Here is a 27,918-nt window from a genome sequence, read left to right as displayed (position 1 = left end):
TCTTTCTTTCTTTCTTTCTCTCTCTCTCTCTCTCTCTCTCTCTCTCTCTCTCTCTCTCTCTTTCTTTCATCCTTTCATCCTTTCCCTTATCTCAGCTGGTCCTTCCAATTGAACAGATTCTTTCCCGTCTAGTCCTTGAAACACACCACAAAGACCTTGCATAGCTTACCTTCTATGGACATCATTTCTTGAACCCTATGGACACTGCCCCTATAGGGCTGGTAGTGGGTGACTAGGAAAATCAACATGGTTACAGCCTGGTACATCTCATGCCCTGAAGTGTGTTTAGTGAACAAGCTTTCTTATTGAAGCTGATGTAATTATTGACATTTTAAAGCCTGCTCTTCTTTCTCAGGGCTTCCTTTTGCTTGTGTTGAGCACACAAAGCACACAAAGCACATCTAATCCCTTTATGGATTATTTACCTTTTCGTAGAACACCTACTATGTGTCAATCTCCACGGCTCCCAGGTCACAGACATGTCTTAGGTAAAGGTATTTTAGTTGTTTATAGTGTTTGCTTTTTGTTTTTATTGGTTTTTTGAACTGGGAATTGAACTCAGGAGCTTGCAATGACAGGCAAGCATTGTTGAACTGAGCTATGTCCCAGGTCCTTGCTTATACATTATATACATTAAAAAATAAGGTTTCAATAAAAACCAATCTAAAAGAATTGAATGATGAGGCTTTCCATGTTTTTCTCTGCATTTGATTCTGAACTCAAGTTTGTGAAGAAGCCTCAATGTTGATTATATCTTCTTAGGGCTCCTTTGGAAAAAAACCCAACCTTTTAGTAACTGCCATGTAAAGAAGATGGCATACATAAAGAAGATGGCTGACCAGTAGATCTAGATGACAGAAGTATTGAAAAACACATCATCAATACCTGACATCAGAAAGAAGTCACCAGACCACAAGCATCTCCAAGAGCAACCTAATTTCCAGGAGATTGCAACCACCAAGTTTTTGGTTTTTGTCTTTTTTTTTCTTTTCTTTAAAATAATTTTACTGAGAAACAAATAGTAATGAGACAGTTTCAAAACCAATTACTAGCACAGTTTCAATAATTAATACACTGCATATCATTGTCTTAATGGTTATTCATTGGACAAGATGCAGACATGATTTCCTGTCCACAAACACTATTAGAACAAATCTTTCTATTCACTGAATTAAGAGAAAGTAGCTGTATATCTATCCTAACTATTTTGAATATACAGATACAAAATGGTCATTCATTTGTATCCCCCTTTTTTGTTTAGTTTTGTCAGAGATGGGTATTCCATTGTCATTTAAATATCATAGGTGTGTGAATTCAGCAAAATATTCCAATATAATCCAGTAGTTTATAATAGTAGTGGGTTTTCCATAAGACTGGCAATGTCAGAAGTTGTTGACTTGAGCTTTTTACAGCTCAGTATATTAATATGGCTTTACTTTTTATACTTCATTTTTATACTTTTCTGCTGGATGGTTAAGACCAAGATAAAGCAAGACCTATATAACAAGAAATGTAACTTTTGGCCTTATAAGATACAAGTTACATTTCTTTTTTTTTTCTTTCTTTCTTTCTTTCTTTCTTTCTTTCTTTCTTTCTTTCTTTCTTTCTTTCTTTCTTTTTTTTAAGACACAGTCTTTCTATGTAGTTCAGGCTGGCCTTGAGCTCACTTTGTAGCCCATCCTGGTCTCGAACTCACAACCATTCTGCTGCCTTAGCCCACCTGAGTGCTGGGATTATAGGTGTTCACCACCACACCCAGCTCCAAGTTTCTGTTCTTAATTATTACATAACTGTGTATCAAGTGCCTACTATAGACCATGCCTGGTACATAGAAATATGCTTTCATGAAATGTCATGAAAGATGCTCTTTTTAACCCTAAGCACCCAGCATTAGCTAACCAGCTACAGGGTTTGCTTTCATTCTCCAGGTATCTTTCAGTAACATACTCTTCATTTTCATATGTAATTAATTGTGACAGTTCTGCATATAGCTTTGCAGAGGACTTTGAGAAATAGTTTTGTGGATACTCTATGTCACTTTGAGTATAAGAAAAATCTAGTAGAACCCCAAGAGAAAACTACTGACAGCTCCCCAATGCAAGAATGAAATCCACAAATAGATCCTTATGTAAAGTTTTCATACTAGTTCTCAGACTAGCTTACGAAATGCTGTGACACAAATCTCTAAGATGACATGGGTGTGTTACTCTGCATATATGCTAGCCAGATGTTTGTATTTCCTAAATGTTTAATCTTTAACCTGTATTATTTAATGCTTAGGAAATATTTTTCATTTGATCGGTATGTTAAAAACTAAGAATTTTCATTGCCCATTCTCATACTTCCAAAAAATCTGTCTAGATTTTTTTGAGAGGAGGTAGCATAATTTTTTCCTCAAACTCTTAGCTCACTTTTTATTTTGTTCTGTTTTTAATGAGGGATGGACCCCAGGACATTCTCTCTGAGCCACATTCCTGGCCCCATTTTTTTTCTTTTGAGACAAAGTCTCCCTTAGTTTCCCAGGCCGGGCTTGAATATAAAGATTTCCAGCCTCAGCCTCGGCTTCCCAAAGTACTCGGATGTAGCACCACACCTACCTGATAGCTTTAATATATAACTAAAAATTCTCCTCAGTAAATTTATTGACAACATCAAAAAACAATTAATTGTTAAAGCTGTTTTATAGTAGGAAGTAGATTTCACAGATGCCTTTAATAACTTAGTGTTTTCCTAGGGGAAAACATTTGTGTACAAACATGCACAACCCTATATGAATATATGAGTACCCGTGAGTTCATGAATCCACCGGATAGCCATTCAAACACAGCTGTATTTGAGCCCACTAAAGAATTTAATTTATTCTCCAACTGGAAGGGGCAGCAGGGTAGAGAAGTCTTTCCTACACAAATATATTTGTGGCTGATAGATATTATATGACAAAAATAGATTGTATAGTTTTGGGCACACTATACCTTCATTCTTTCCTTTCCTTTTATGAAAGTAAACTCATTTGCCACAGTACAGTCCCTCTCTGCTTGCATCCATCGAAATGTTTAACTACTGCTATTACTTTTCTGAGAAAATGAGATGTGCATTCTCATTTTGTTCTTGCAAAAGCATATTGCAGTGCCGAAGTGATTGACAAGCAATACCATTACCTCTGCATGGCTAGACACACCGTCTCTGCATGCAAACAGGGCCCCACTTGTTCGATGTGTGGCAGCAACTCCCCGTTCTGTGACTGAGCTGTAATCTATCTGTAGCTGCATCCTTGACAAGGACCTTTGTCCTTCTTTCTCTAGGTAGCTGGTGTTTTAGGTGCACCTGTTTAATGAAACTTTTAAAACATATTTGGATGCATTCTTTTTAGTTTTAGATGCATTCTTGGACATGGGCATTAGAGTTTGTGTAAGAGCTTTCTCATACCCAGCAACACCTTTAGGACAGCACCTAGAAGACTGCCCTTTAGTTTTGTTCCAGGTAGAAAATAACATTTGGGGGATTATGTCCCCTAGGGAAGTATTCTTTCAGTCCCTGAGCCAACAGCAACATCAGTATCACCTGGTACTTATTAGGGATGCAGAGTCTTAGAATCCTTCCCGTCATCCAGATCTACTGAATCAGAACCTCTGGACTTGGCCTGCTGCCTAGCCAGCTAAGTCCTCAGGGTGATTCGGATGCACACTCCCGTTTGACCACCATTGCCTGCCATGTAATTAAGAGTGTGGGTTGTGGGGGCCCAAGGATCTGGGCCAGGATCCCAGCTAAGTCAACACTAGCTCTTTTGTCTCCACTCCTTTATGTCTAAAGAGGTGATGATAGTCTAATCCATGACAGGGGCATGGTGGGGTGCTGTATGCAGAGTGTACTTGCCAGAGACTGACCTATAACGATGATCTGTAAATACAAATGGTCACAGCAGTGGAGCTTGTGCTGGGAGTAGTAACAGGAAGAACACACAGCATTTCAGTAATGGTGGCAGCCCCCAAGCGACTTCCTTTGACTCTGCTGATGACCAGATTGGCTTCATATTTTCCACACTTACCATGAAGATAGATCACTCACGCTCTTATTTCTCTCCAAAATGTCCATGTGTTGTCCTTGGTGAAAATAGGCAATCTCTTCTTGTTGTGGTCTATAATCACATCTGGAATTCTTATTGCTTTGCAAAGCCATCGCATTCTGGTGGGTGTCTGAGGAACCTGAAGCTAGAAATGACGCCCTTCCTCCAGGCTCTCCGAAGAGCCAGAAACTTTGCAGCCAGTAAAATGTACTCCAGCTGTCCTTACCCAGCCTGCTCCTCCCTCTCTTCCCAGCAAAAGCTTTGAGATTTCCGTCACTTGCTCAGCCCTCCTCACCTTTGTTGCTGTCCCTGCCTGCTTCCGCTCCTCATCCATGATGCTCTGTTCCTCTCTTCTATAGCAAATACTATAGCAGTGACTTACATTTAGGTGCCTGCCTCTGTGACTGTACCCCACGCTCTGTGAACACCACAGGCTGGTTCAATGGGGAGGAGGAGGCTCACTGTCTGAGCTGGGCACAGTAGGGAGTGGAGATCTAGCCTTCCAACTGCAGAGAGATGGGACTCGTATTCAGTTTGTATGATCTTATCGAAGGGGGGAAGCTAAATCTCAGTTTCTCTTTGGCTCAGTGTCTCATAAATTTGGCATATGACAGCCCTTACAATAATTTTATGGCCCATGGTGGAGAGCACAGCATGGAAACCAGGTTTCCCAACTTGGCAAAGACTTCTCAGAGGTAGACATCAGGGTGTGATCTTTTTCACTTCTGGAAGTTGTTCCAGAGCTAGGGTTGGTTGGACACACAGGATTGGCCACCAGTTATAATGTTTCCTAGAGAAAAGAGATGCCAGTTTCCCAGTGAGAGCTAAGCCTTAGCCGTTCAGGTAGCGCCACACCTGACCCCCATTTTGTACCCAAGGGAAGAGCAGCCAAGACCAAGGTTTGACTTTCCTCAAGCAGAGAAAGACTGAGTCCAACCCAACAAACATTTAGAGAAAGCACTGTCTCCCATACTTAAGCATATACCAGTATTTGTTTAAAACTATGTTTATTCATACCTGGATTTTTTCCTAGCTAGACTCTTCCATATGTCCCCTAATTGAGGGCTTTGTATTTGAATCTTACTCCTTTTTCTCTCCTCCCAAGACAATATCCATGGTACTGAAAATCAAACACAAGTTTCTTTCTTCTCCCCTCATCCATTACTTCTGCCTGCAGAGGACAAGGAAATTTTTGGTGGTAGTAAGGGGGTTTGAACCAGGGCTCCCACACATTAGGGAAGTGTTCTGTAATGAGCTATGCCCCTAGTCCTTTTTATTTTAAGCAGGTTCTCCCTATCTTGTCCAAGCTGGGCTCAAATTTGTAATCCTCCTGCTTCCCTAGTAGCTTGGACTACAGATGTGTACCACCTCACCCAGCTTCAAGAAATGACTCTGTCACCTTTTTCCGCCTCCAGATGCTTGACTTCTGAAGGACATGAGAACTATTCGGTCAACGGATAGTTACTGGATGTCTTCTTGGTATACTATCAGACATCAAGTGAATGAAATTTTGAGTAAGCCATTGGGTATTACTTCTATGAAAAAAATGAGGAATATGAATAAAACTTTTTAATTTAAGGTGAAAGTTTATGAATCTGAAAGACTGGCATTGGTGTTCGTAGATTGGAGAAATAACTTAGCTTCAGGGGGGCATTGAGTCACAGAGAAGATGGCCTTTAGGGCCACAGTGCTAAGTGGGTCGCTCCACGCATTGCAAGTGTTATCTCGCTGGAGCTGTACACACAGGCACACGTGCGCCTTGGCACAGGCACTTGCCTTTCCTCCTACTTCACATTAAATGAGTGAATGAAAGTCAGCAATTTGTCTCAACCACAGAGTTATTCACTGGGGAAGCTGAAATTTGATGCAAATGTCCCAGTGTTTTTCCTTGGCCCTTGAATAGGGATCTGTCTGCTTTAGGACAAGGTTCTTGGGAAGAAAGTAATCAACAGCACCAGGGTTCGCATGAGCAAAGGCATGGCCGCATGAAAGAATGGGGAAGAAGCTGTCTCGCTGTGGCTGAACTATCAGTTCTGTGGTTGGGGGCCCAAAGCAAATATCTGTTGCTTGCCTGTCACATAAGGTCTGTTTCAAGTCCTTTTGGCTGAGGCTGATCCTGCCTTCTGACCCCCAACAGACCCCACCTTTTTTCTGTTGGAAAGGTTGAAGGGAATTCAAAGCCTAGCTAAGAGCACTGCGCACTTCAACAACTTGGATTATGGTTGATAAGTGCCCTTGTGAACTGAAACCCTCCAGGATTAAAAACAAACAACAGCTGAACACGTTTCCTACAGCCTCCTCAGTGTGGGAGATCCCTGACACACTTTAAGGATAATGGTACTTGGAGTTTAGTCGACCAAGTCCAAATAACTCTGAGAAGCATACACTACTGTGTTCTCCAGCAAGCCAGTGTCACTGCCATGTGTGTGCGTGCGTGTGTGTGTGTGTGTGTGTGTGTGTGTGTGTGTGTGCGTGTGTGTGTGTGTGGTAAAGTGCCCTCCCTTGGCTTAGTGTGCTTTGCTTATATGTGGTTCACTCTGCTGCTGAATTATTTGGTATCAGAGCCCAGCATCACTCCACAATGGGGGATTCTTTGGGCCTTTGCCAGAATCACAAATCTTCTAGAAGCTTCACAGAAATCTATTAGGGAAGGTTATTCATGATAACTACCACCCTTGGAAAGACAAGTATTTAGAAACACACAGTTTTATACTAAAGATTATCTGGTGATCCTCATAAAAGTGTGTAAGTTGTACAGTGTCCTTTTCATGCTTAGAAAATTTAAGTCAGTCCCATGATCATCTAGCTGTGAGCTGCTTTTCCTGGATGTTTTACTCAAGGTAATGGTTCCAAAACACTTCTGGAAAAGTTCTTCCCTACCCTCATGGAAATCATCTCTTTCTGGGATATGGGTAGTGAGTAGAGAAGGTTCTACTATATGGCTAGTGAGTAGAGAAGGGTATGAGGTTGGGTTTGTTCCCTGTCATGAAGTAGAGCTTTACTTAGTGTGAGTATAATTATATGAACAAGTATGTACTGGCACACATAGGTACATATATTACACACATGTACTCAGACAGGCATGTTTATGCACATACCAGTTGTTTATACAAGCATATAATATAGACAAGTACGCATTCCTACACATGTGCATAGTAATGCTCAAGTACACAATATACACTTGCACATACATCTACATATATTTTTCATACATGCATGCTTATATGTACATATAATACCAGTTTTCTTTTTTTTTTACCACTTTTCTTATTGTGCCATAGAAGAGTGGTTCATAGAGTTACTAAATAGTATGAGACTATGGCAGAAAATGATATGGAAACGTTTCTGACACCATTTGGGTTGCCCAGCTATGCTGAAGCCATTCAGCACTGGCCCATATTGAAAATGTTAAAATCTCTGTCTCTTCCCTCCCGGGCCTATTTTTAAACAGATGCTTTGTGTTCTTTTAGTGGGGGAGCTCTGTGGTTTACCAGCAAACTCTGATCTTTTTAAGATGCTCACTTCTACCCAAGCTGCTGGAGATACATTTTAATCTTCCTTGCATTTCAAAGTTGCACATTTCTTCAACCCCTCCTGAGAGTGGGTAACTTGGTAGCCAGCAGCATGTCCCGGCTCAGGGGCAGCCCTGAACCCCAGGCTCATTTTCCTGGTTTGATGAGCTGCCGCTGTCTCCAACCTCCTTAATTGGTGTGAGAACTCTCCTGGGACCCTGTGTCGCAGACCTTGTGCCCAGACTAACCTGGCCCTGCAGGGTTGGCGTGTCTGCATGGGGAAACGCACTAATATGGATGTTTCTCTTTGTGTGTGCACCCTGCAGTGTTGTTTACCAGGATGGATTTTATGGTGCAGACATTTATGTAAGTATTCATTAACGTGCATGCTGTCTTGTTACCTCCCAGAGTCATTCATTTTACAAGTTTGCTGTGAATTTCTCTATGTAGGAAACAATCTGGTGGACGTGGAAGGATTTCTGCTCCCAAGCTCATGGGAGGTTCACTTTTGCTATTCAAGGGGAATTAACTGCCTGAGAGCAACTCCAGAGTAAATATAACCACACCAGGGATAAGACAACCAGCCTCGCTCCAAAAGAAGGTGGTGATAAAAAACCTAGCCCTAAAGAAATTGCCTCTGAAGTGTTCAGTATGGTCTGTGTGTTTGCAATACAATATTTACAACAGCTGTAGTTACCAGCTGCAGAGGGTTAAAGGATAATGTCATGGCTGATATTTTTGATACTTTCCTTATAATTATTTATTTATAATAGCAAAGAAACATTCTTTCTCTCTGAATGTGGGTAATGGTACAAAGAAGCATTTCCTATACCCCCAATGAAATGTAGATAGATGAATTCCCGAGCCTTTATGTTTTGACTGTCTACTCTTTCCATTTCCCCCTAAAGAGTTTCCTGATTTAGAATTGTTTACTAACTGGTTCCATTTTACTAAACATTTTCTCCTTAGCAAAATCTCAGGATATCCCTCACCACAATGACTCACTACATAATTAAGCTTGACTACACTGATCTGGATACATTTACTTTCCCGCATTATGATACAGGCATTAATCTTACAAAAATTGAAGATGGACATGATTTAAAATAAATGGACAGTATTGGGGGGGTCCATTTCCAAGTCATGTAATTGTTTTTATTACTAATGACCTCAAATAAGTCAGTGAAATCAGATTTGTTGTTTTATAGAGTAGAAAACAATGAAAAATAAAATAGGATTTCTGATCAAATTGATGCCATTTACTAGAAAATGAGAGTGACACCAGTTATTTAATTTATTCCTTTTGAATTTAAATCGTCACAATTTTGAGACATAGCATTAATCTCTATCAATGAAGGACTGAGAAAAGTGCTATTATTATGGTATGCAGTATATTTACTGTCATCTGTGAAGGTTTTTCTGTTCTGTAGTAAAACAAGTGAACTACATGTTCAAAGAAGCAGACAATTTGTCTTTTTGTCAAACTTAAGCTGCTCCCTCTCACATCTTGTTTCTCCTGTCTTCAATTCATGCTATTCTGAGCAGGAAGGGAAGTGGGGAAGGGCAGCTGGGAGCCTGTCCTCATCCCTGGGTGCCCGATGGACCCACAGGCCAGTCCGTGTCTATGGCCTCCACTCAGTCTGGAGTAGGCTGTGCAAAGACAGAAGCTATGATGAAAGTTGGTAGAATCAAATGGATAGTGTTAGTGTTCTTATACTTTTGAAATTGAGAAATGGACAAGGCATGAGAAAATAAAGGGTCTTCTTGAAACAAAATTACCTTCTTCAACATCTGCCAAGGAGAAAGTAGGAAGTGGATGTTCCTGAGTATAGGTAAAAAAAGAAATATAAACTTTATAATTTAGCTGTCAATTATTGAGTAGCTACCTGTGTCTTCATATCCTTGTATAGTACACTAATGATTGATTGATTTGTGCTTTCTTCCTCATCTTTCAAATTAGTATCTTTTCCTTGCTTCCTAGATTCTGGTATAACAGGAAGTAGAAGCTGATTGAAGGCAGGAGCTGTGGGGAATAAACACACACACACACACACACACACACACACACACACACACACACACATGCTGTTCTCATACACAGAACAGCACTGTCAGAATACTTGACCTAGAATGTGGATATTGACTGGGGCAGGCAGGAGACAGGGACATGTGAAAACCCACAGAGAAAGACAGGTATGCAACAAAGACGGATTTGGAAGAGAGGGATGTGCTAGCCTCCACAGTAAGATCGAGCAGTTCAGCTCACAGAGGGAAGTGACCAGAATGTCCCTTTGTCCTTTGAGCACCTTTAGGAGCCTTTGCTCCCCACCACTTCAACAGATTTTAGCTAAGTGGTGGTCTGAGTGGTGCAGCAACCCCAGGGATCTAGGTAAAGTATAGCAAAAGGCACATTTCTTCAAGTCCAGGTTGACCTAGTGCCTGGGTCTTCAAATTATCCCTCTCTTACTTTTCAAGCCAACCCTATTAGCCCAAACAATTTTATATCATTCTCCACTGTTCTTATTATAAAGAGATTAAGATATTTTTTTCAAAGGGCCATTCTAAATATTCAGGAAGGAGACAGAAAAACTTGTTGAAGTACTAGAGTTTTGCTTGCCGAGCACATTTGGTCCTGTCTCCAAGGGACAACAACTCACTGGAATCTTCTGGAAACTTCCTCAGTGTCTTGTTCAGTTGAGATGATGGCTTTAGCTTCTTGCTTCCAGGATGTGGGGGTGGAGGATAGTAGTGGTCTAGACCACTAAACTGCCCGCTCATGAGCCAATAAACTCAAAGATAACTTTGTGTTCATTATACTGGAACAAAGAATAGAAATATTTCCCCACTTAGGGAGCAAGATTCATCCTAGCTACAAGTATGTTAAGTCACTGCCCCTACTGCCTCCTTGAAATAATAGGATGTTTCATGGGTAGAAATGTTCCCAGGGCTCCATTTTAAAAGTAGATTTGGTTCTATTTTGTTAGGTTCTATTTTTCTTAAAGAAAATACCTTTCTTAAAGTATTCTTTCAATCTCATCGAATACAGTGCATGATAAACAGATTTAGGGCAATTATGAGGGGTCCTGGGATGTGTTTCGAAAAATCAGTCACCTCCTATGGATTTAAGCCTCTTTTTTTTTAATCGTGGTGAAAAGGGTTGTAAGACTCTGGCTTTGGCTCCTCCTAAGCAAGGCATGAGAAGTTACTATCTGGTTCTTGCTGCTCAGCTCATCTTCGGCCCTGGCAGTCTAGCAGGCCAAGACAACAGACAACAGCAGTAGAACTGGGAAAGGACTTCTCCTGTCCATGTTCCCTGCTCCCTCCCTCCCTTTGCCTCTGTTCTCCCAGGTCTTTCCACCTTCTTCCACCCGCTGATGGACTCCCCACCCCAGGCATCTCTTAGTTCCCAGGAGCATGCAGGATTGAAAGATCTGAATGGTGTCTGAAAAGGGTCACCTGCAGCGATCTATTGAAGCATCTCTTCCTTAAAACTTTGCAGAGAAGACAACATTGTGTGGAAAGGGAGAGATGATCCTAGATACCCTGGAGTTGTCAGAGAGGGTAGTCTGAAGAGATACTGGGAGCTGGAAGCTAAGGTAAACACCAGGGCAAAAACAAAAACAAAACAAAACAAAACAAAACCAACCACCCATTCAAGAACGGAGTCCTGTTGCCAAGCCAGCCCTGCTGGTCACAGTGGCAATGTGCAGACACAGTGCAAATGGCTGCACATTAGACGTGATGCAGAAAACAGCGCCAGGCAGGGTCATTTCCTGAGTACCTTCTTCCTGAGAACAGAACATGTGCATCACACTCTGGTTGCAAAACTTGGAAAATTATTTTTTATAACTAAATTATCAGACTTTTAAGAAAATCATTATCAGGCCAGCCAGATAGCTCAGTAGACTACAGTGCCTGCCTAAGCACAGTGCAGTAGCTGGGGTTTGATCCCCAGCATGCCATGCTGGCACCACCCCCAAAGTGCACTCAGATGGTAATTTAGACTGAGTGAGGTGGCATATGCCTATAATCCCAGTGCTTGGGAGGCTGCAAACAGGAGAATCACTGCGAGTCCTGTCTACACAGTGAGACCCTGTAGGCCCTGTACTAAATACATTAAAAAAGAAAATAAAATCATTATCTCTTATTGGTGCATATTAACATAAACTCATTTTAATTAAAAAGTGTTTCAAGTTAAAGAATATGGCTGAAGAACTACTAGTAAGGGTGATATAAACTGAAAGGTATAATCCAGACGCTTAAGTTTCAACTTGCAAAGTCATCTGTTCCCTTCATAGGTGATCTGGGTGGAGATCTCAGGAGAAATTAACCCAGGATAGGAATATGAATGTTTTTTAACAGCTTAATCAAAATACATGTTGGTTGCCCTTCTCAGAGAGAGATCAAAGAAGAGGACATTTGATAAAAGATAACTCTTGAAAACAGAAAGAGTGGCAGAAAGGAATTATAATAAAGCTATAAACAGTTTGACATGGTTATCAGTAGAAAACAGAATGAGACCCCTGTAAGCTGGGTGACAGGATATAGAAGAAAGAAGACAGCGAGGAGGCACAGTATAAATATGAACTGTGTTCTCTCTGATTAAGAGCAGCCCAAACTTCCTGATATGCAGCCATTAGGATTGCCAAGCAAATATGGCATCTTGAGACCCCAGTTAATTTTTATATTGTTGTTATAACAGGTTTCCAGTGGACACTGTGCCTACACACAATTATTTCTGCATCCTTGTTACTGGGCCATGAATATATCTTTTCAAAGAGTCTTTCTTTCCCCTAACATTTGAGCTCAGGAATGTATAACATAGTAGCTTAGGGAATGAGGAAAACTGGAAAGGAGGAAGATGCCACATACAGACCCTGCTCTGCATGAAGCATTTGCCACATGACAGACAAGATGTGAAGCTTTGGGTCTGCATTCCTTATCTTCTCCCTTCCGCTGCCCTGTACAAAGTGGACCTCACTACCTCCACTTCCTCAGAAGATGAAACATATTTTTTTTAAAAAAGAGCATCAAATTAATTTGTCCAGAACTTCCCTGACTTGAGACATGATGCCTACATGATCTGGCCATGGAGTACAACACTCTTGACATCGTCCCCCTGATCAAAGTTGTTAAAAAAAAGTGGAGAAATGCAATGTAAAGAGGGAAAGGAGAGTGAGAAAAGAATATGAGAAGTACAGGGAGTCTCCAGGCCACTGGACAATAGTATCTATACTTGACTCATTGAAATAAGCAGTAAGAAAGTGGTAAGAGCACACAGACTTAGAGCTCAGAGAGGAAATTTAAAGAGGAAAATTAGCTAGCAAGTAAAGTCATATTATTTAAGAAAAGAATCATGCATACATACACATGCACGCACATACACACACACACACATGCACAACAGATGCACGTGCATCTGTTGAGCAGAACTTTAAGTTCCTTAAAATACTCAGTGGCCTTGATACCTATTGTGGAACTAGAAAATTCTCTTTAAATTTAAACAGTGTATGTGAACAATCACCCATGCGTAACTTCCCAGCTCTTTTCCACTCTGTTTGAGGGTTCCACTGAGCTTTATCAGTATCAGATTTGAATGGAGTGATGACATGTTAAGGACATGTGTATTAACAGTAGCTCCTTCATATACACATACACATATGTAGGTTTTCTAGCACATTTGTAAAATAGCTTCAGTAGCTTCACTGAGATTCGAGAACTTGTGAAATGCAATTTTATTTGTGTTTGGATTTGAAGTTAACAGATAAATATGTCAACACATTGTGTTTGCTGCTCTACATTCGTCTCTGCTGCCTGAATAATTATGCATCCAAATTAAATCCTCAGGTATGCCAGGGAATTCCAATCAGGAGATGAAGAGCTAAATTCTCAGTAGTTAGTGAACTTAAACTGTTGGGGTGTACTTTGAAAGGTGAGAAGCCATGATATTATCCTTTCTTCTCCTTTAAAATAAGCACAGGTCATATCCTGAACACAAACAGTGCAGCCTGATTCCCACATACAACTTCTTTGATAATCTTCGTCACAGGGATACGTAATTACAAATTTTCAGCAAAGCCTATCTGCTTTGCATTTAATGGGTCACTCTCAAGTATTAGCAAACAATAAAAAGCAAACTTGTAAATGAATTGCTCTGGAAGTTCTGTCTGACTTAAGCATTTTCTTTTATTTATTTCATTTTTGCATTGAAAACATTACATTTCTGTTTCCTTATAGAGTAGTGTATCAAGAGCCTGTGTATGGCAATAAATTGCTGCAGGTATGAAATCGCGACTGGTAGAACAACTCATCACTATGGTTGTGGGTTTGCTGTGAAATTCTTACTAACAAGATGATTCTGGGAAGGGGAACTGCAATGTAAAAGGAGGAAACACTGAACTGAATTTTCCAGTTTTAATGTAAATTCTTCCTGATTTAAAGATGGTCATCTTCTCATCTTGTTATGTCCATGAGTAGAATAGGGACAGCTGCGTCAGAGCTGTTTCACCACAGACCTTGGTTAGTCATAGCCACGAGCTTTGCTAGATCCTGAGTGTATCAAATTTGAGATCTAGCTGGGCTGTTAATCTCTTGGTTTTAAATGTGTCTGGATTCCATCAGTATAAATTCAGCAAAAAGAATTAAAGGATTTCATTGGGCCAACTTTCTAGGCAATATCTTAATAGGTCCTCTGAGTCCATTGGACTAAGAAAACCCAAACTCTGTTCTTATACTTTGAGAGGTAAAGGTTGGTTTAGATTTAACTAATATCTAACAAAGTTATCCCTGCTTTCTTTATAGTTGGTCAGCAATTAATTTCACACCCATTTTTCATTGCTGAAGCAATTCCTGATAAATGAATTTATAGGAAATACCACCACAACAACAAAAAACCCCAAAACATCAACACATCTGTTGCTGAGAGACAGTACCCAAATTTTATCTATCAATAACATTAAAACTATCAAGTAAAATGGAAGATAAATATCAAAGTGAGGATGATCAGTGGGATTTTGTGACATGAATTTCCCTATCACCTGCAACTCACATTTTTTATTCACTATTCATTCAATTAATGTGATATTTCTTAAAACCATGAGAGCTGATCTGATTTTATTTTTTAAAAACCCATGAATATGATAAAAGAGCAGACAGTTGGAGTAGAAGGCAACGTGGTTTAAATTCCTGAGATCCACCTTTCTGGTTACATTTCAAGAAAACTACACGTCTATTGTCACATTTCAAAAGTAGCTGAATGTGCAATGCTGATAAACGAGGGAGTCGCAATCTACAAAGAAGATTTTTATTCTGCAAATGTTCTTGTACATGTTCCCCCAGTAAAGAAAGTTGAGTTCCCTTAAACTAATACGCCTGCTTTAGACAAAGTGAGCAGACGTATGACTGTTCTGGAGGGAAGGAGCTCCCCCTCTGGGTGAGCCTGCTGCTCTCCCCTCTGCATCCATGCCAAAGCGAAGCCCTCACGACGCCCTTCATGTCGGCTTCTGCCGTGAGCATGTCTCCAGCAGTGCCTGAAGGCTTTTCTTGTCTTCCTAATTTATTATTTGGTTTTTAGAACCTCTGTTTTCCAAATTCCAGTCCTAATGTGGAACTTCAGATCTTCTTCTTCTTCTTCTTCTTCTTCAAAAAAAATACTTTGAGAGGCCTTAGAGATCCCCTGTCTTGATCAGTATTATTTTAAGAAGTTCCACAAACAGGCTTCATTTTTTTTTTTAATTTCTAAAGAATGCAAAATAGTGATAGAAAATAAAAGCTGCTTTAAAAATGATGCAAGACAGTTAAGCGGAAGACCCAATACTCTTATGGGCTACTGGACTCTTTTAGAATATTTTGCTGAGTTTACACACCTATAATATTCAAATAATGGAACTTAACAAAAAAAGGGGATACAGATGAATGTCCATTTTGTATCTGTGTATTCAAAGTGGTTAGGATAGATATATAGTTACACTCTCTTAATGAATAGAATGATTTGTTCTAATGGTGTTTGTAAATAGGATCTCAAGTCCACATCTTGTACAGCAATTAACCACTAAGAAGAATGTATGCAGTGTGTTAATTATTGAAACTGTCCTATCGATTTGATTTGAAACTGCCTCATTGCTATTTGTTTATCAATAAAACTATGGCAAAAAAAACCTCACCAACCAAGAAATAAAAAAAATTAAAAAATAAAAATGATGCAAGATTTCACTAAACAAAGTAATAGAAATTCAACAGTGGTTGCTGTATTACATGATGCTATATTCCAATTACTGGTTCAGATTACCAGATATAAACATCTGGGAGTTATTTTTAAAAAACAATTATGAAGAATAAGAAATTCAAAACAGGAAAAAAATCAGAATAAAAAAATAAGCATAAACTGCTCTTTTCAAATACCAGCAGAAATTGACAATACAATTATCCAAACTCTTCTGCATATATGCCTAAATATACCTTTTGGTTTAAGTCATTTGGTCATTGGAACCTTTCCTTTTTCTGCCACCACTAATATCCCACCAAATGCAATTTTGAAGATGATTTATTAGAACATCCTTTGAAGTCCTCAACTATCCCAAAGGACCTCCAGAGGTTTTGCCAACAAAGCAAGCATTGTAGTCTATGTAAGCATGTTACTTCGACGCCCTTAGTTCTTGGTGGCAGCATCGGAATCCACAGTAGCTGTGTAAAATTTATTTTTATACAAAGTCACATTATAATAATTTTCTTCTCAACCTGAGAAAATACACGTATGGTTTATGAGTGAGAAGTCTAGAAGGATGCTATTTGCTTTTCCCTTTTTTCTTTGGTTTTGTGATTGGAAAAAATCTACTTATCGACGACATTTTTGTCTTACGGCCCAAGAAGGCCAGGCTAAACGTCAACGGAGTTTGATCTCAAAGAGAAGAAAGCTCCTTTTCCTGGCATTAGCACAGAACGATCCAGAAGCTCTGGCTCTTCTCAGCAAGCTGCAAAATATAGAGCAATAAAATTGATCAGAGTCACTGGTTACAAGGCAAATTAAAGCAGTTTGTATTTTTGATCATTTTACAGTGCATGCACACATATACTGAGTTAATACACAACCTTGCTATTCCCCTAATATGGATTTCATGCAAAAGAAAAATAGCAAAGAAGACAGCATAATATAGAGAGGTGGAAGCTACCTAACTCTTCTTCCCCTAAGGACTATGTTTCACGAATGACTTACACATGTACTGTCCAATATTGTAGCTACCAGCTCCATGTGGCTAGTTATGCTTAAATTTAAATCAATTAAGATGCAGTAATGCCTGGCAAGCCTAAGGTCCTGAGTTCAATCCCCAGTACCACAAAAAAAGATGAAGTAAGCTAAAATTTTAGTTTATTATACTACGCACATGTCAAACATGCAGTACATGCTTATGACTGTTGTCGAAGGTGTTGGATGGCCCCAACACAGGACATTTCCAGCATACTGCATGGTCTGCTGGACAGCAATCAGACCACTGATCAAGGTAAAAAAAAAATCTCACTTTCTCTGAAGACTTTAGCAAACTATTTTATTGACAGTTGAGATAAGCATAATTGTGAACAAAATCCTAGATTATAAAGACAGGGAGTCAACCACTTGTGCCTATCTTACAGAAATACATATTTCTTTTCTCTTATTGGCCACAACACATTCTAGCAAACAAAGGGCATTCACAAATTCTCTTCTTCCATGCTGAAGGAACCAGGTGTATGCACCTGCATTTGATGCTCCTACAATAAGTACCAACCTCATGTTCATTGGGGTTCCCTTTAGTTATTTTTGGCTTGCCCTGTAGCATTCTTGTCATTCGTCAGATTTGCCACATTTTATTGACTGTAACTACTGCTGAAGTTGGAGATACACAAAGTTCAAACCTCAAAAGACTTTGCACATGGGACACTATCAGAAATCTGTACTGGGGCCAAATACACTCTAATGCAGCCACAATTTACCCAGCATCTATGTGATTACCCAGACAAATACCTTTCCATTATGGGGAAAAGAGAGGGAAGATGCATCCGTACTTTTTCTCCACTCAAAGTTTTCAACCACTTGCAACTAAGGACTCCTAAGGACCAACGAATCAATTCCAACCCCTTCCTCTGTCCTGAAGCTTAATATCCATACTGGCAACCTGTATCTTTCTGTAAGCATCATGCAAGCCAGGATGATGATGGCAAGCAGATTAAAGGAACAGCTCCAGAAACTTGGTGCCCTCATTTCTCCTCAGCTCATCATTCTGTGACTTGAGCTCCGTGCTGGTATGACAACTCCTTTGGTTTGATGGCTCCCCAGCACATTTAATGAGGCTTTCTATTCCTAATTAGAGAACATGGTGTTTGGAACACCAGGTGGTGTCTGGTTAAGACCTTTTGTATATATTTTTAAACATTCACATTGTTTTTCTTAAGGGAGACTATGAACACATATACTGGTTCCAAATTAGTGGGGATTATCTCTCTGGAGATATTGGTTGTGTCCTTACCATGGATGATCTAGAGGACCAACTTCTTTAAGGATAAGCCACTTATTTTGAATTGCACACTCATTCTGAAAGTTATCCATAACTAGAGGGAGCTAGGAAAAAATTACTAAGATTGTTTTATCTACCATCGAAGTATGTTTTCTGCAGTATTTCCACTTCCTCCTTCTGCATCCTTGCGATGAGCAATGCTCAATCATTCTGCATCTTTCTGTATTTAGTTTTTTTCTGCATATAAAGCAAGTATAAGGACCCCAGCCTTCCTGAGCGCTGATAATTTTGTTGTGAGACACCTTTAGACACAGTCTTCTATCCCGAACTGGCCCTTTATGGTGGGGGTAAGCATCCTTCCCTCGGAGGATTATGGGACTGTATGTTCTAATTAGACCTGAGTAGTTCTGTGTTATGGTCCCTGTGTTATCAGTGGAAACTGGATCCTGTTTGTTAATTGTGCTGAGATCATTCCACAGTGGTTGACATATCGCTGTGGTCTGTTGAGCAAGAAGCTCTGTTATTTTCACAGTTTGATAATCAATGCTCCACTGAACACAATTCCTTTTGAATATGCACATTTGCTGTCCTCCTTGCTTAATTGAACAATTGCAATTATGGTACAAGCAACTAAATGTTAATTATTTTCCTTTCTAGGTTTTTTTCCCTCTTAATGATTTTATTTACAAATTAGAAGGCTTTATCATATTTTCTGCACCAAACAAATCCCACATCTGAACCAGTATGGCACAAGCAGTGTGACATTTCAGCCAAAAAGACTGAATCCTTAAGAAACATTCACCACATTGATAATAATTATATAAGTTTTAGACAGCCAATACAGTCTTCTTCAACAGAATTAGTGATTAAATGACTGCAAATTCGAGTAATCACAAGAAACTTTCAAACTGTCATCTGATGTTTCCGATAAATGTAAAAGACGTAAGAGTAGATTATTTTTGTAAAGACACAATTAAGGGCCATTTGCAGACATTTTAAATTACAAACTTATAAACAAAGGTAAAGCATAATCAATTTTGAAAATCTGGAAAGTTCAGCAAAGTATAATGAGTATTTTAATAATCTTCTGTAATCCTCCTCACTTTAAGACCTTTACCGTTAACCTTTAGGTATGCTTTCTTCTAAGGGCACCAGGGTTCCTCCTCTGGGATGGGCTTAGGATTGCTAACCTTTAACATGCAGTGGGGTTGGGTTTCCACCCTTTCTCTCTGCAGTACATTTTGTATTTCGCCTTTTTTGTACTAAGCTCTTATTAACCTCAACTTCAGCTTGGTAGACCTTGGGTAACTGCTATTTTGCTGTGGTCTCACTGCTTAGTGTCCCCCATCCCTTAGGCTTCTCTGCACTCCTAAGTCCAACTTCTCCTTGTGTTTTAGGGTGGTTATGCTGCATACCGCTATGCCCAGCCTACCCCTGCCACTGCTGCTGCCTACAGTGACAGGTAAGAGTCCTCCTACCCGTGCTTGACAACTACTTGAAAATTAACTTAGTTGGTGGGACGGGAGATTCTCGTCTGGTCCTGCTGAAGATGCATGAGTCGTGGGGAGGAAGTGCCCAAGCACTGGGTCCCATGGTGAAAGGGTAAATAAGGCCACAGGGACAGGAGGAATGACTGAGCCTTGCTCATTGCAAACCCTCCCCCTCTCTGCTAACACAGAAAGAAAGAGCTGTGCTTTATCTTTCTGTAGTTTCTTTTCAGACCTTTTTATTTCTGTGACCATAGACATTACACACACACACACACACACACACACACACACACACACTCCTGTACAACCTTCTCATGGTCTTCAATGTAAGACCATGGTCTCCTCTTACTCATAAAGAGAAAAATAGAATGATCCTGCAGGTTTACCTCCATTTCTAGCACCTTCCTTTCCTACAGCTCTTTACACCCCAGAAAGCATTTCAAAATTCGAAATAAAGGAATGAAAAGTGTCTCTGAATTTCATAAGATTTCTTCCTCTCATGGCAATGCCTGATGTCCAGTTCTACACACATAAATTGCCTTTTATTTGCAATGCACACCACACATCAAAACTAGCAGTAGGAGGGAAAGATGGGTGTTGGAGAAATGTAAAAGTCAGAATGGTTGTGTGGGAGTGGCTCCATTCCCCAGGCTTTACAGATGACTTCGTTCCTGAGACAGCAAGCCATAGCTATTTTTGTGCAGGTGCCTTAAAAAACAAAGTGCGTGTTTCCATATTGAATGCAACTCCTTGGCTCTGTTTTCTGAGGACATAAATGTGAATGTTCAGATGCTCTGCATGCACAAATGTCATAGAGGGTGCTTTTTTTGGTAATGACTCCTTTAATTTAAAAATACGTTTCATGAATAAAATAATGATAACAATTTGCATGTGTGGCTGAGGCATGCTGGGTCAGAAAGGTAAGCAGTCAATGGACTTGATTCCTGGGTGGGGTGTGTCAGCAACCACTCTCCTTTCACCTGGCCTGTGGTGACTGATCTCTTCTCTTTCTCTCTCACTTTGCTGTTGTGTGCTTTTCAAGCAGTTCCATTCCATTTCTCACAAAATGGGTTGTTACCCATTGTAGCTACAGAACTTTTCTATAAGCCAATAATGCCAAATAAATCCCCAAACTTGCACTTGGAAAATCCCATGCCTATACTTGTAACAAATGGCTTTTTGACAAGATACAGTTAAGATCTGCTGTCTGATTGTATTTGGTATTATTTTATCATCAATAGCCATAGCAAGTTCTCAAGGCTATAGGGTGCCTTCAAAGAAATGCAAACTACTACTAAGACATAATTATAAATTCAAAACCCAATAATCAGTTTCCAAGATACAAAATGTTTCATGTAAATTGTTATCTCGCATATACTTTGACACAGAATTAGGAAAATGGAGATAATAAAGCTAATAAAAATGGCAGCGGTCTTGAAACACTCAATATCGTTCTACAAATGAAAAGGCTTAATGTTATTAAATTCCACGCACTGAAGAGTCATGCTTTTTCAATTGTAATGTTGTTCAGCTACAACCCTTAATTATTTTTATGAAAATATTTCTAGATGCTAAATTTTCAAACACCCACTTTGTATGTAATTATAATCATAGTAACTTTAGCCTGCTGAATAATTATGAGAATCTTAAATAGATTTGTTTCCTTGAATGCTTATCTTGCTTCTCAGTATAAGTGTATCTATCTCCATGTTGAAAAAAGGTTAATTATAAAATTACAAAATTGCCTTCTTCAAGAAGATAAATCTAGAAATTCTAAAAACTAAACAATATTTAGTACTACTCGGAGGTTGACTTGAGAGCTAGCAATCTCCACATCTATTCTTCTAAAATTCAGTTAAAATTTTCATTTCATAGTACTACATATGCAAATATATATATAATTTGTACTTTTAATATTATTAAGATTTCTCATTGAAAACATATCCTATTGAGAAAAAAATACCCTCTTTCTTAGATTAGTAAATCTTTAGTTGTGGCAATTCCCAGTTTAGTATAACAGTTTCAGTTGAAGAAACCAACTAACTGTATTCTGGTCCATGTAATTGGCCTCTTTTGTTCATTAGAGACATTTGCACAGTAGACCTTCTTGGTTGCTGTGGAAATTGATTACTGGCCCTATTTAACTTTATTGTAGGCAAGATACTTGTCACGTATGGAATTATTTATTGAGGTAAATCCAGTAATAGGTGAATTACCAGAAAACAATCTCTAAAATGATATTTCTGGTTTGATTTCTCAAGATTCTCTATGGTGGTGCTTGTTTTATTCTTAGTAAGTAGCTCAGAAGCAGAAGGTCCTTTTATCAGTACACACATTTTGGGGAAAATGTGAAATTATCACAACAGCTTTTGCATCCATATTACAGTTGCCAAACACCTACAGTTTATCTCAGGGCAACAATATGGCAAACAATTTTTATGCTGTCGTAGCATAGCGTCACTAACTCTTAGTTCCTCTCCTCTGGCAGACAAAGAGAGAAACTTAACAAAAAGAAATGCCTACAAATTAGGAAAGAAAGTCAGCAGGAATTGAGACTGTTTGGGAAATGCTCACAGGTTGTCAATTTGATCAAAAGAAAAACTGCAACTAACACTCCCTGCAATCATGAGATTCACTCTTTCGATGTCTTGAAAGGGAAAGAAGTTTGATGTTCCCAGTAGGTAGAATTTTACCTTTTATCAGCACAAATTAAGCCCTCATCACATTAAAGATTCAGGGACCTCTGGAAATATTGAACTCTAGTAACCTCAGGACATCCCAGAAGGTCTGTAATGGGCACTGTGCACCTTGCTGCCCATCATCTACCTGGTTAAATGATCACACGCTGATTATCTCGGAGCACCTTGAGAGCCCCTGAATGTTGACCTCCAGCATGAAGACCATCTGGTGTGAGCAGAGATTTTCCCAAATGAAAAAGATGAAGCTGACCTAGGTAATTTTATAGTCTTATTGGCCAATCAGTGCGGATAGGTGAACATCTTTTTCTTGGCATTTAGGAAATACTGGATAAACCTTTGATATCACCAGATCCTTACTTTTAATCTCACTTTGATTTATGCAAAGCTAATTGTCCGCGTTTTCAATGAGATTGTTTTCTGAGCTTGAACAGATCAAAGCATGGCAGTGGCACCTACGGTCATCTGGTCATTGCATGCCACTTGGTGTTGCTGATGTGTCTGTGACTTGTTCTGGATTCGGCAGGCCCATCCCATTAGCTCTGTGAATGGCTTGCTTGTATTAAGCCTGGGGTGGGGCAGATTTCTCTTCATGGATTGGCTCTTGGTTCTTTGTTTCTTACAACTTGGTCCTTGTTGCATCTTTCAGCAGCCAAACTGGGAAATGGGGAGGGAGAAAATACCTGTGAATTGTGCCACGACTATTTAGGAAAACGTGTATGATATGTCTGTAGCTTTGATGGAAATATCTTGCTCAAAAGACAAACATCCACCATGCTTGTTCTGCTTGCTAACACTAACATTTCCTAAAGGTCAGTGCATGAAAATGTCCCTTCATGGTAGGGCAGAAAGAAGCTAGAAACAGGCCAACTAGAAACGAAACCAGTGCAGTATGTTTCACTCTGAAATTTTGTAATGATGTAATTGCACTCCTAGATACCAGGGGCCTTGCCTTCTTTCATTTAAAACATGAATTACCTTTAAAGAATTTGTAGTGCCAGGAAGCTTTGCCATATAATTATAGTACCAGGCTGCACAGATATCCCTAAAGCAAATGAAAAATGTTATAATTGAAATAATTTTTTAGTTTTTTATAGCTTTTTGGTAATTTTTAAATTTTGAAGCTAATTGTCACCGTAGCATAAAGATGGTACCACATGAAATTGCTTGTTGTGTGACAAAAATCGGATAATATTGGTAATCTCCTTATCTCAACTGAAATCTAAATAAAATACTGTAGTATCAATTATCTTGCTTTTGGCATATGCCCTTATACATATTCATATCTATGCTTCAGGGCCTGACAACAGGCTCTTAAGAATGTCTAGGTAAATCTTAGTACAGGAAAGGTAGGCTCTGTCTAGTTCAGGCATCATAAGGTATATGCTATCGCATCATTTAAATTTGACATTCAGGGGCCGGGGAGATGGCTTAGTGGAATAAGCGCTTCCCTGGCAAACGCAAGGGCCTGAGTTCAATCCCCAGTTCTGCAAAAAAGAAAAAAAAATTGACATTCTTAACCTATGAAAAAAAGGCTCTATTTCAAGTAGAAATAGATTAGTATCTTTTTTTTTATTAATATCTGTCTTAAAATGTGATAGGTATAAATAGCCATGTCTAGGGTTTTTCAGTGTTTAGTTTGCTATTTACAAATATGTGCAGATCAATGGAAATATACATAGATACCTACATAGAGGGGTAGATAGATGGAAGAGAGAGATAAGAAAGATATATAGGTGAATATATGGGTGGGTGAGTGGAAAGATAGAAGGAGAGATGAGATAGTGCAAGAGGAAAGAACAAAGGACCACTTTCTGACATTTTGTCTTTCATTATAAGCTAACCTATAGTAAGTAGAACTAGATCCTTTTGTATATATAACCTATGCCAATCTGAAATGCAAAAATAAAAGGATTTAAGTTTTTTCATTACTGTAGGTTAGATCCTATCTATTTTAGGAGGATTTTATTTTCTGTATCCAAATGACGAAATATCGAAATTCTGTTGTTTAAATATACAGGCAAACTGGAGTCATAGCACAGTGGTAGAGCACCTGCCCAGCATGTATAAGACCCAGATTTTATTGCTATTACTAACCAAATGAAAGAAATAGTAAATAACTAGATTTAAAAATGATATGCTATTTTATTTGGAGTCTTTATTAAATGATATGTAACAAAATTAGGAAGCTGTTGACATAAGCATATGGGCATATTAAATGTAAATGTTAATTTAGTGTTTAAGGATTATTTTATAAAAAATTTACTTTTAAAAAATACTGTTGTACTTTATGGGCATGATGAGTTTACCCTTTTTGTCATACACTAAACTTTGGGTGATAGAACACCCAAAGCTCAATGTGTGGACAATATAGAAACTTTAATGAGGATGGACAGTGTCAACCAAAGGAAGAAAGAAGTTTTCATCTTTCCCTCATTTCCTTGTATTTGAACCTTGTCTAAGACATCTAACACACTAGCAAAACCATGTGTCTTTTCTTTCTGATGTATGCGAAGGGAGATCTCAAAATCATGTGCAATTTACTTAGTTAAATCAGTGTATACCAAGGCCAGTTCAAGACCAGGTGACTGATTGCCTTTGCTGCTATAATTACTGGCTTACAGAGAAGAGCAGGGGCAATGTGCCAAGGTTTGTCAGTTCCCTCTTCTGTAGGGAAGACAGCGTTTATCTACTCTTCCCTCTCGCATAGCGCTAAAAATAGCCTTCCATTTATAAAATAATGGCAGTAGAAAATGGTAGTTTTGTTTTTAATATTCATTTTTGCTTTTGATGTTCTTATTTGGAAAAATGTACAATGGCGGCTCTGTGCTATCCTCTTTATTTTCACCCACATTTTCATTGGCTTTCAAAATGCCTATCACTGGACAAATAGAGTGAGGGCATTATAAAACTTGGTGATGTGGAATATGGTATTCCAAGATGAATAGAAACTTAGAGTGTCATTCCTGAGCTGTAGGGGGCTTAGAAGAAGTTTCATGGCACCTGCCAGTGGAGATAAGAGTCTAGGTGGAAAAAGAATCCATGCCGAAGGCAGCTGCTAGGCTGTTGAGTCACAACATGGCTGTCAGCAGCTGTCACTCCTAGGTCACCCTGGACAGTGGTTGGTTGATGTTCTTATTTTTAGTTTATCTTTCCTGTTATTTTCATTCATCCTGCTTAGTTCTTCTGGTTGTACAATTAAAAAAAGATGTTCTGTCATCACATGAAGGGAAAGTAGCCTGAATGAGTCAGAGATATCTTTATTTATATCCCCCTGTACCCCAGTATCTATACAAGTGTGTCCATTTTTAAGTTGAAACTCTTTGTTGAAAATGTATATGTACATAAAACATTATTTTTATGTCTCTTAATCTTTCTTTTTCATTTGAAGTTCACTTTCCTGCCAGATTTAGTTGCTTTTTCAGTAACTCAAGGCCCCCTCAAGATGAGGATTTGAAACTAATTGTTCTAGACAACTTTAGGATAACTAGAAATTCATGCTTTGCAGTGAGATCCTCATTACAAGGTACACATATCAGGCCAAGATAAATTTCTTAAATAAACAGAAATATGATATGTGACAGTGATCCTTTTAAGATGGTTCCAGTTGGGCATTCTCCAAAATTCATTTATAAAATCTAAAGCAATTGTGTATTCTGCAGACCTGTCCCGTCAGCTATCACTGGTCTCGTTTGGTAATAATTGAGATAGCTCAGCATCAGCAATGCAGGGAAGGAGATGTATAGCCCTTGCTAATAGCATCCCTGTAATTTTTGAAATTTGGGGTTTTGGATTCCTAAGTGATGAGAGCCAGTATGATGGTTACTGAAAAATACATTTCCTGAGTTTCTCAATTTTTACTTTGCAGACATTGTACACACACAGGAGCACACGCACACACACACACACACACACACAGAGGCAAGTACAGAAAGAAAGAGTGCTCAAGTTTTTTCTTTTTTTGTTTTTTATTGTGGCACCAACTAATTTCCTTTGGTCCATAATCTAAATGGCTTCTTAACTGCTGTGCACGATTGGATGAAGATGTAATTGAGGCTGTTAAGAAAAAATGCCCATCCTGTAATCGTCTCCAGACTGGACAGACAAGGAGCTGGGGAGATATTAAGAGAAATTCCAAACCCAGTAGACCATAGCTGTCACAGCCATGTGGGTAGATACTTTTGCCAGCGACAAGACAAGGTGTAACAACTCCTTTGGTCATGTCATGGCCTAATTACACACTTTCGGGTTGCAGATCATTGATTTGATAGGCCACAAAAAAGCAAATAAAGCCTATCTTTTAAGTGGTGCCATCAAGACCCGTCAGCTGTGAAGGGCTTAGAGGCAGGTTGAGAAAGCCTGATGCTTCCTAGAGGTAGGCCGGAAACCTCTGATGTGAACTTAAAGGCCTCTGAACACATTTCCACTACAAATTAAAGACTTTGCTTCATATTAATCCAGTAAAATGGCGGAAAACCCACATAAGATAGAATCTTAGCTCATAAAAATGAATGCCCTTTACTTCTTTGCCTTGTTTTTTCTTTGTTTGTTACTGTTTCTTTCTTTCTTTTTTTTTTTTTTAAATCTTGGTGGGGTGGGGGTTACTAGGTGACCTACAATAGATAAATTTTTTTGGTATAATATGAAATTTTTCACCCAAATTTTCTACTGTCCCACTAAGATTACCAAAGACAATTCTGACTCTTATATATGAGCACAAGTTAAATTCTTTCCAAGAAGAGATAATTTCTGTTTACATGAGTCCTCTAAGTTATTTTCATATTTATGGACAACACATTGCATACCGATAGCCATTCGACAGAAATAAATGCCTTCTTACGATTTCCCCCTGGTATGGATCTCAATGATTGATTCCTCTGGAAGTACACTCTCCTCAAAACCATTGTGCATTTCATATTTGATTAACATGCAAAGCACTTAGAGGAGGAGCTGCTCGCAGTGGGAATGGTAGGGTGAGGGGCGAGAGGCAGAATTTCTATGAAGAGTAGCTTGTCAATTTTGTCATTGTTTCCAGGCTCAATTTGGTGCATTTTAATGTGGGAATGCTTGGATAGCTGAATAGATTTCAAGGACTTGAACATAATCTAAGCCAAACATCTGATTCTCTTAATTATCTTAATGATTTAAATTGATATGCTTTGGCCTGAGATTATACAAATGCACCACATATCTGATAAACTCAATCGGTGGTTCCCACTGATCTGTCACCATACCCTCTCTACTCTCTATTTTTCAATAGCATTTAGTGCTTTGGCATCCCACAAAATCAATTCTGTTTTAGAGGAAGTGCCTATGGCTACAGTTAATCACTTTCTTTACCCAAAGATCAATGGGTAGAGAAAGTGACTCAACGTGAATATCTTGTCACTGACTGCCTAACAGACTTTATTAATATAAAAATCAAATGCATAAGTCCAATCAGATTTACTATTATTGAGCCACAGTTTTCTCATCTGCTAGGTGAAGAGTATTGTACTAAGTAGAATCAAAAGAGATAAAGGTAAACATAAACAAAGATGTCCAAAAGCTATCAATCGCTAGATTTCTGATTGAGTATTAGCTATACTAAGGCAATAGCAATCCAGCTAAATTCATTTAAAAGTGTAAACCATTTTTTGACTAGGCAATCTCTATGAACCACCACAAGAG

At 39.0% G+C, this 27,918-nt stretch overlaps 1 protein-coding gene across 13 annotated transcripts in view; it reads left to right on the top strand.

Moving 5' to 3' along the window:
* Rbfox1 (RNA binding fox-1 homolog 1) overlaps positions 1-27,918 on the top strand; it is a 365,784-nt gene that overhangs the window by 311,559 nt on the left and 26,307 nt on the right. For 11 of the 13 annotated variants that reach the window (XM_023711319.1, XM_004627777.2, XM_004627780.3 and 8 more), the window contains 2 exons: positions 13,813-13,855; positions 19,460-19,524. In XM_023711319.1, the coding sequence (XP_023567087.1) occupies positions 13,813-13,855; positions 19,460-19,524 (108 nt within the window). Of the gene's footprint in view, positions 1-7,901; positions 7,942-13,812; positions 13,856-19,459; positions 19,525-27,918 lie in introns of all 13 variants that reach the window. The other 2 variants (XM_004627778.2, XM_023711325.1) reach the window with 1 other exon arrangement.

This window comes from Octodon degus, unplaced genomic scaffold, assembly GCF_000260255.1.
Source record: "Octodon degus isolate 3935 unplaced genomic scaffold, OctDeg1.0 scaffold00021, whole genome shotgun sequence".
In the NCBI taxonomy this organism is placed as follows: Eukaryota; Metazoa; Chordata; class Mammalia; order Rodentia; family Octodontidae; genus Octodon; species Octodon degus.
Note: the sequence above shows the minus strand (reverse complement) of the source record. Positions and strands in the feature narration are given on the sequence as shown.